Genomic DNA, 9,702 nt, shown 5'->3' with positions numbered 1-9,702 from the left:
GTTCACGTCGGATCCCTCGAAATCATACGAAGAATCAATTTTAGGGATTTATAGTTTTCAAAAGACAAAAACCAATTTTTTAACGAGAACTAACTTTTCCGTTAAAAGGTTAACGGTTGATTTTTTTTTAGTATGATTCAGCGTGGTCAACATTTAGTCGAGGAATAAATATGCACAAATAGTAGTCGGATATTAAAAGTGTTGATTACAAATACTTGAGGAATTAAAAATCTATTTTGCCTTCGGAAGATTGCTTTTTTTTTTTTTGCAAATTAGAATTAGCATTTTGTTTTAAAATGATTTTGGGGGGTGTCAAACAGTTTACTTTTGAAACCAATTGACAGTAAAATTGAGTTTGCTTACGTCACGGAATATTTTGGTTTGTCATCTCTTATGAATCTTTTGTGAGAGCACATGTGTCTCTCATGACAACAAGATGCTAATGGAACAGTTAAAAACAAGTATCTGGTATCAAAAGAAACAAGAGTCTCATGTATGTTTTAACGCCATCTTTTATTTTGGTTCAAGTACGGGTCATGTTTCCTCGATGGTTGTTGTCCCCTCATGTTAGGGTGGTTTCTACTTGGGCTATGATCAGGACTCCATGATTCATATCCTGGATTACTACTACTCATGTACTGCTCATTCCCTTGGTAAGAAGCAGCCGACCCAATCCCGTTTGCTTGATGTGAGTAGTAACTATTCTGACTCTGCTGGGACCTCCATGAAGCCGATGTACCTATGTCCATCTGTCCTACTGATTCGCTGACCATCGAGATTGGTTGTTGTTGAAGATGTTGACTCTGATGAAGTCTTGTTTGCATAGGTTGTTGCTGTCTCTCTGTGTGAGGCAATGTGAATGAGTTATATGCTGATGGAGTATGTTGAGGGATCGATTGTCCGTTTGATGATTGCCATTGCATAGACGCAGCAACAGGAAGCTGAGTACTCATTCTAGCAACTGAGGCTCCAACTTGGGTTTGCCTTGAAAATGGATTCCGAGTCACTTCTTGTCCCCACCCGCTCTGCAAAAAAGGAAAAATAATAAGAAATCAGTAAACACTTAAGGTCACTAAGTAAGATCCAACAGCTAAAGAATCACAGTCCCAGTTCTGAGATAGCTATAGCTTGTATAACTGTTTCTTTTCTTCAACTATGTTATGATTTTCGAATTACTGATTATCATGTGATTCAATTTAGCAAGTATCAATATTTTTGTGGACTTTGGGGGTGTAACATAGATTTGGAAAACGCACCATTCCAGGATTGGTTGATGGAGTGGGAGATGGAAGGGAAACTTCAACATTTTCTTCAACCTTCTTATTTGAGCTACTGCTTAAATTTGGTGCACCAGTTTTAATCACATCAAGCAGTTTTACCATATCTTTCCCCGCTAAATTACCGGGATTACCAGAAGTCAGCGCGTATAGAAGATCCGGGTTCTTAAGTAAGGCGGCTAATAACTCATAATCAGGTTCAACGGAGCCACTTTGAGATGAAGAGGTTGAGGCAGCACCAGCAGCAGTTCTCCGTTCATCAAGTGAATCCTGTTGTTCTGTTATACTTTCTTCTTGTGGCTGTTGAGAAGGAATTTCAGGTGTCAAACTGTCATCAAAGTCCATTTCCCTGTCCCATGGTTCTTTAGGATTCAGCGGTATTGTTTGCAGAGATTGATATGTTGTTTCTTTTTCTCGACGGTTTCGGTTTTTCTGAACATCAGCCTCCTTGCTATTAGCACCAGCAGCTACTCTCCAGAGTTCGTCAAGTACCATTCCTGCAGAATATTAGGTAATTAGCCACCAAAATACAATTGAACTAGTGTTTCCATAAGTGGTCAATGAGATGGTATACCTGGTGGTACATGCCATTCAATCTGTTTTCTCTTGCAATTCTTTAGAATAGTATGTGGGCTCATTCTTAACATAACTCCGACCTTACTAGAAATACTTTTAGGAGGTGTTGAAAGTTTTCTATTTCTAAATTCATCAGCTTGTACTGGAACATTTACAGCCGGTGAACTCACAGTCTGAACCGGGACATTTACAGTGACAGGCTGCTGTACAGCAGAAGGTTCAGGTGTGTCTTCAGTCTTAGCTTCATTGTTCTGACTAGGTGGAAACTGCACAGTAGAAGGTTCAGGTGTGTTTTCTTCAGTCTTAGCTTCATTTTCCTGACTAGGTGGAGAATCCCTGACTGACTGAATAGCCAAGGGATTTTCAGGAACAACGGTTCTCGTATCACCAATGGCACTTGGTAATGTATCCTTTTTAATATTCTTGCTATTCATATATTGAGCACGCATCTTCGCTTTCTGAATATCATCAGCAGACATAGGGCGGCTTCGACCTGATGTTCCTATTCTAACTGTCTGAGGACCCCTTCCAGCAGCTTTTTGGCCTGGTTGCTCCACCATCTGAACTTTCCTGCGTTCTTTGTTATCTTTTGCAAGCTAAGGAAAATGATTTTGAGCTGAAAACTACAAGACAAGGTTTACAATGAGCTATGACGAAGACCATAACATGAAGCTTAGTAGTTGGTTTACATGTATAACAGCGATTCAGTAACACAAGAAGCCTATTATGAGTTCAATATGCTTAAATTTTCCTATGCATTGAGAAAAGTATAAATCAAATAAAAGAACTCAAACACAAGGATACATGATGGAGTAGAACCAAGCATGTGTTTCCTGGTAGAATCATCTGCAGAAGTAAGCAACAATTTTGGACCCTGTAACGATTTCAACCTCCTGGACCAAAAAAAAAATCAATATTATGAAACAACCTAACCATCAAACGGGAACCTATTCTAGATGGAAGACAACAATTAGTACCTGCCGTTGTCTGACCTTCCATTTGAGAGACTAAGAATATCTTCCTGTTACAGCACAAAACTAGGTTATAAAGAGCTGATGTAGTGAACATCGTTACAGATTCATATTTTGATCCACTTACAGGATTGGTTTTATCACCCATGATTTCAGCGATACTGCATAACATGACAACACTCTGTCAGAATGTCACTAAAAAACAAAATGAGAGAGGTAAGTAAATAATTTATCTAGCCAACGCATAAACCACAACTTGCCTCTGTTTCAGAAGCAATTGACTCTGCGAATCAATTTGCGAGATGTTACGATTTTGTTTCTTCATAGCTTGTATTTTCGCAAATAACTTTGTCCACCTTGATAACAAACCTTTTGCCCTGTTTGATATGTCTGATCATCAAAACAGATAATGAAACCAAAGAAATCACAATACGAACTTTGACATTAATGGAAGATACACAACACATAAGTTTTTCAGGAATCACACCTGATGTCCTATAGAAACGAAGCCCATTGACGCTTTGCAATATGGCTGACATATTTTCCGGAGATGCCTTGTGGAGAGGCAGATGACAAAGAACCTGCGTTCTATATATATCAATTATCCATAATACAACAAAATGAAATTTGTTTATTGCAAGTAAATTAATCTTGTACCTTCAGGATAAGTAGTAAGACACTTGTTTGCTCTTCAGTAGCAGCTTGACTCAACCATGTTGTAAGAATCAAAACCCCTCCTTTCGATAAAAACCTGACCACAGACATATAAAATGACAGTCACGACGGGAATATGAAAACAAGAAAATAAAACACGACATAAGAGTGAGAAAAAAAACCCCAAGTAGTACCAGATCAGCACAGAAGAATCTTGTATCTGCATGATCCACTCCATTAATTTCACCTGTCCTGAAAATGTCTCTTCTTTGCGCAACATCGAAAATATATTATCGACAAAGTATTTGTCTGAATCACTGATATCAGGTGGAATATCCTCCTGTTGTACTTCCTCCTTTGGCATAAGTGCCACGTTTTCAGGTTCACCCCAACTTATGGAAGATGGCTCCGGATCCATAGAGTTCAATGGAACGGGATCAGCATGAGGTACTGCATTATTCTGTTCCGGAACACCATCACCTTGTATAGCATGGGTACTGGACATCATCACCTTCTCCTTTGAAAGCCTAACCTGTTTCCTTACTTTTATCTTTTGAGTAACAACAAAATCTCGAACCTGGCATCGAAAAAATAATAGAGATACCACCAAAGTCTCATGAGAAGCTCAACATGACGGACATAACAGTCAAAAGCATTGCCAAATAGAAAACTTATAAAGAAGAAAACCTGAGCGACTGAGATGCCAAATAGAGCACTTATCTCCCGAGATTCCTTCTTACTAATAGAATCTTTAATTGCAAAAAGGGATTGCATATACTTAACAGCCTTAGGATTCAACAAGTCTCTTGGCCGCTTTCCTGAAATATTTAAAAATTCATCAGGTATGAAGCGTAAGCAACATTATGGTATACTTGTTTTAAGGAACATGAAGAGAAGCAATGAATTGAAACACTATCTGTGATATAGACTATAAGAAAGAAAAAAACAGAAGAGGGAACGCAATCATGAAAGAGATAGCAGTGACAAACTTAGATGACCAAGAAAGGAAGTATTAAAACAACCGAAAAATGATTCAAGGAACTACATATACATAGCCAGGCTTATAATTGCCATTAGATCCCACGAATTCTAATAAGAGTAAGCATGAAACACCATCCTATTAACAAATGAAACAGAGAGAGGAACTAAATAAAGTCCAAATGGACGAACATAGCCAGACTTATATGCACAAAATTGTCAACACGAATCTTAACAAGACTCACCAATTTGAATGGACAAAGCACCAGCAGCCTGTAAAAAAAAAAAAAAAAAGATCAATCAATGTGTTGAACATAGAAGGATACAAACACAAGGTCAAACAAAATGGGCCCGCCCAGCAATTGATTTATGAAAGAAAAAAACACCAACTTTACGATATCTAAATCACACCCCACCATTTCCTGAGCGAGAGGGTTAACGCCGGTGAGTTTGCATTGCGTAACGACGACATCTTGGAGCTGATCGATCTGGCTGTGGAAAAGCTCCTTCTGCGAATTCAACAGCTCCATTAACGACTCCACCGAGCTCCCGATTTCTATCTCCTCCTTGAACGCGTCGTCCATGGCCGCCGACGGAAAACTGGAAGAGCAATACGCAACCGTAACTCAGAATGTGCATCAGAGAACCCCCCCCTCCCGACCCGAGACTCACTGAATCGAAGGTGAGACCAGTAATTCAATGAAACCTAATTTTCGGATTAATCGGGTTGGGCGGTTAGGGTTTGGGGTGAAAGCCAAATCCGAGTAAAGACGGCAAAGTTAGGGGCATAAAAGTGAATAACGCAAACGAAGGGGTACCCAAGTAAATAACGCCTCTTAAAAGTTTGATTCTTTTTCTAACCAAGCAAAATATACTGAAACGCAGCGTTTTCTAAATGTAGAAGATCTGCAACTAGTGAAAGGTTACTTAAAATCTTCCTTTTTCCTAAAACCTGGTTACTTTTTTTTCTCGTCAACTCTCTCTCTTTTTATCAACGAGACCCCAATAGCCATTTTACACAAGAAATACATAAAGCCCAAATTTTAAAACAGTCAGACTCGGTAACATTATAAACCTGAAATAATATCACATCACGTCCATATTTAACCCATACAATCTATTCGAGCCTCTTACTCAGTCATCCACACATCTCCAATATATAAAAAAAAGAGTATTAACACGCGTCTACATTAGGCTTTGCATGAAACATCAAATGGTTTGAGAAGACGTGTGTCCCTACGCGCCATCGCATGACCAGAAAAGCTTACGATAGCAACTCCACCGGCGAAATATGATCTCCACCGGCGTTGTTGTTGGGCACGATTACGAACTTCCCTATCTTCATCCTTCGCTTAAACCGTCGCTTAAGCAAGAACCTCCATTAATCATCGGGAAAATAGCTCTAGGAAAGACTCATATGACATAATATAAGATCTTTATTGTACCATCTTGAAGATGCCGATTCTTCTAAATCCCCATTAGAATCAGCCCAGGTTAATCTGACATCACTGCTTCTTTTCTGTCAAGGAGACCCCACTCCAAAGCCGATTTAATGGCTCCACAATTTAATTGAGCAGATATTGATTCCCTTTAAAAAAAGGAACAAATGCAGACCAAGAGGAAAGAGAAGACCCTACTTAAGCAAAACAGGATCAGAATACTTCTGCGAAAGCAAATTCTTAAGATTATTAACTTAATCTTCATTAGAGAACAAAGAAACAGCCTTGAAGTCTTACTCCGATCCAGATTCAAACATCACAACAAAAGTCACCATCGTGAAAGGAGAGAATCGCCAAGCGAAAGGAATTATCAATCATACAGATAGAAGTATATACATCAAAAAAAAAAGATGGTAACCGGAGGCGATAGCCACCGGCCACCGAACGATAATTGTTATGTGAAAGCTCTTTCTAGTGAGAGGTTGGAGCACCTAGAGAGAGAATCTTTTCACTATTTCAAACCACAAAACCAAGTTACTTAAAATATAAAAGATTTTTAACGTTAAAACCCCTCGACTAAGTTTGTTTTGGGTAAAAACTCTCAAACTAAGTATTTAATGAAAAAACCCTCAAACTAACGTTATTTAATGAATTAAACTCTAGCAGGTCATAATTACCATTTCTACCGGTAAATCTTTAATTTAGGGGTTTCTACATTAAGTAAACATAGTGGGGGTTTTACCATTAAATTTAAAAAAAAAAAAAAAATCAAAATTTTATAATATTATTTAAAAAATTAGTAACTTTTTTTGACAACATAAGCGAGAACTAAGTAATTGGACCGCGCGATTCAGAAAGCCAAACCGAAAGTATTGAATCGACATATAACATAGCTGAATGAGAACTCCTCGCACCACTTGCAAGCTTGTCCGCCATAGTATTTTGTGCTCTTGGAATATGTCTGATCCGGAAGTTAGGGAAGAAAGTCTTACTGCGTCTAAATTCTTTATATAATTTTTGTTATATTTTCTCGGTTTTTACATTTTTAATTTATACATATATAATGTTGATGTTAAAACACATCAAACTCATATATTTACAAAAAAATAATTAAAAATGCTAATTTTGAAAATTTAAGTTACTAATTTTTAGATAATATTATAAAATTGATTTTTTTTTTTTAATGGTAAAACCCCTCAACTATGTTTAGTTAATGTAAAAACCCCTAAACTAAAGATTTACCGGTAGTATTGGTAATTATGACCTATTAGGGTTTACTTCATTAAATAAAGTTAGTTTGGGGGATTTTACGTTAAATACTTAGTTTGAGGTTTTTTACCCAAAACAAACATAGTTGAGGAGTTTTAACGTTAAAAATCCAAATATAAAATCTAAAAGGTGCATAAAAATAAATAACAAAGGAAAGCCAAAAATGCAGCGTTTTGATATAAATTTGCAACTAAATAAATAAAAAGGTTAATTAAAAAAGGGGAAGATATTAAATAGATACAAAAAACTTTCCTCAATAAAAAACAATGTATTGTATATGAAAATATATATATTTTCTCGTTCACTGCTTTCAAAGGTCTCGTCGACCTCTTCCTCTCTATTTTATGTGTTTCTCAGGGTTTTGATATTTTCTCTCGCATCTCTCGCGATCGCAGAAGCTCTCCCAATCCCTTTGAATAAGGAATCCTAATCATCAAGGTTTTCTCGAGGGTACGCGTACGACTTTTTCAAATTAGGGTTTAAGATCTTGCGGTACCACTACTTGTTTCGATTTCAACTCGTTTAGTTTTGACTTTCGAACTGTTTTGTAGTTTTTAAGTTTGTGTTAGGGATCAAAATTGTTAGGGTTACGTGGGTGTATTTGCGTTGCTTTGGTATTGTTCAATTTCTCAATTGTTGTTTCTTGAGTATATATGTCGATTCATACGCTTCATCTTCATGTTTTATCACCATCTGATAGTTTGGGTTCTTGTGTTCGGTGATCAAACGAGTTTATGATTCGATAATGTGGGTGTTCTATTATTTGTAACCTTTAAGCGTTTTCCTTGTTCTTGGTTAAGCTTCAGGTTCAGGGGAGATTTCAACATGGAGCGCAAGACAATTGATTTGGATCAAGGATGGGACTATATGCAGACTGGTGCCACTAAGCTCAAACGGATTCTTGAAGGATTGCCCTAGCCGCATTTTGACTCTGAGCAATACATGATGCTTTAATATGTATGTTCTTCCAACACTTGTTTATTTATTATGAGAAATTACTCAAAATGACTCAAATTATATATGTAATGACTAAAATAACTCTTATAATTTTGTATTTACTAAAATAACTCATAAGGGAAACAAAAATACCAAAAAACCAGTCTAAGCCTCATTATTCACAGTTTTGCCATTATATTTATTAATAGGAATAAATTTTTAATTGTGTAAAAGCAAAAAAAAATAGAAAGTCGACTTCTCTTTCTCTTTCACAGCCGCAGGGGACGACGCCAAAGGAGATTTTTTTCTCCGACACTTCCATCTCCGACACCTCCTTCTCCATCACCACCTTCGAAGGTCACGGCCGTATTCAATTCCTGACACCCCAACCCCATCTGGTCTTCCTATTTGTTGTCGTCGACGAACCCTAACCCCACACCACCGATTTAAGTCACCACCTCATTCAACTCCCAGAAACTTGAAGCCGTAAGTCACAAATCCATCCTAATCATGTTTGATATTCTTTGTTGTTAACATTATTTGATTGATTGCATTTTTAATTTTGAAAACCCTATTTCACAAATCCCCTTTTCCTCTGAAGTTGAAATCCAAAAACTGTTTATTTGTAAAGTAGACTAAGCATTGAATTCATAGATTAGCAATACGGTATTGGGTTTGTTGTTTATTGAAAACCCTTTGTTTCTATATAAGACAGCAATCAGCAATGACTATTGACACTTTGTACTGACTGTAGCTGATTGTGTTCATTGTTTATTGCAGGTTGGCTTCATCTCCTGCCATTAGAATATATCCTCCGCGCTTATACGAAGTTGAGAAAACATCAATTCACAACAAGAGTTATTTAAACGATCAAGAAGATGAAGATGTATTGTTTTCCGGTGTAGCCAGCGGAAGAGCTGGTGTATCATGCTCTCCTTTAGTGACTTATGCCGACTATAACCAAGAAAGAATAGAAAATCAGATTTGGATTATGAGGCCAAGGTTAAGACACATAGGATCAAATTCTCAATTTTTCTCGTGTTGGTGAAACTGACTCAAGACAAGACAAGAGAAAGAGACTGAATCATGCTCAAGACGGGAAATGATCAAGAGTGTGCTGAGATGGGGATTGACTGATTTGAGTTTTTTCTCTATTGTAGTTGTGGGGCTTGTAACACTGAAATTTTAGCATCTTGGAATGAGCGAAAGAAATCAAATACCTTGTTGTTCCCTAAAAGTTTATTGGCATTGTAAACAGTTTAAATTGTTTATGTCATCCACATCCTCTTTTGAGCACACAGTGGGGTAGTAATAGATCACATCTTCATTTCTTTTTTACACTAACAAAGAAAAAAAATGCAAGGTTTTTGGCTGAGCTGCGATGCATTGTGATTTCCATCATTGTGAGTGGAAGGGATAATACGAGAAAGAAAAATTATTCATTCTTTGTAGTTTTTAACTTAGAATAAAGAAGACTGATGCTTTTCATCTCTCACCACTTGTAATAATAATTTCGTATTGTAAGAATGGATGAGGATCCATTGAATATGTTTTTATAATGTTTGTGATCCATGTTTCTCCAAGCAAAAAGATTGCAACAAG

The 9,702-nt window shown here is 37.1% G+C and overlaps 1 protein-coding gene and 1 long non-coding RNA gene across 2 annotated transcripts; one reads left to right on the top strand and one right to left on the bottom strand.

Moving 5' to 3' along the window:
- Positions 1-364: 364 nt before the first annotated feature.
- On the bottom strand, positions 365-5,213 carry LOC106426571 (homeobox protein LUMINIDEPENDENS-like). The gene is made up of 13 exons (XM_013867284.3): positions 4,873-5,213; positions 4,702-4,729; positions 4,166-4,296; positions 3,673-4,055; positions 3,482-3,575; positions 3,312-3,405; positions 3,085-3,214; positions 2,952-2,985; positions 2,831-2,874; positions 2,658-2,746; positions 1,852-2,439; positions 1,257-1,774; positions 365-1,025 (listed from the first exon to the last, which is right to left on the bottom strand). Exons 1-13 carry the CDS (start codon positions 5,038-5,040, stop codon positions 501-503), a joined length of 2,826 nt encoding a protein of 941 aa, XP_013722738.1. The 5' UTR covers positions 5,041-5,213; the 3' UTR covers positions 365-500.
- Positions 5,214-7,379: 2,166 nt separating this feature from the next.
- On the top strand, positions 7,380-9,453 carry LOC111202624. Its single transcript, XR_002655519.2, has 3 exons — positions 7,380-8,121; positions 8,376-8,586; positions 8,881-9,453. It is a non-coding gene; the product is annotated as an uncharacterized LOC111202624 (long non-coding RNA).
- Positions 9,454-9,702: the final 249 nt, after the last annotated feature.

The sequence above is a fragment of the Brassica napus genome, chromosome C2, assembly GCF_020379485.1.
Source record: "Brassica napus cultivar Da-Ae chromosome C2, Da-Ae, whole genome shotgun sequence".
NCBI classification, from domain to species: domain Eukaryota; kingdom Viridiplantae; phylum Streptophyta; class Magnoliopsida; order Brassicales; family Brassicaceae; genus Brassica; species Brassica napus.
Note: the sequence above shows the minus strand (reverse complement) of the source record. Positions and strands in the feature narration are given on the sequence as shown.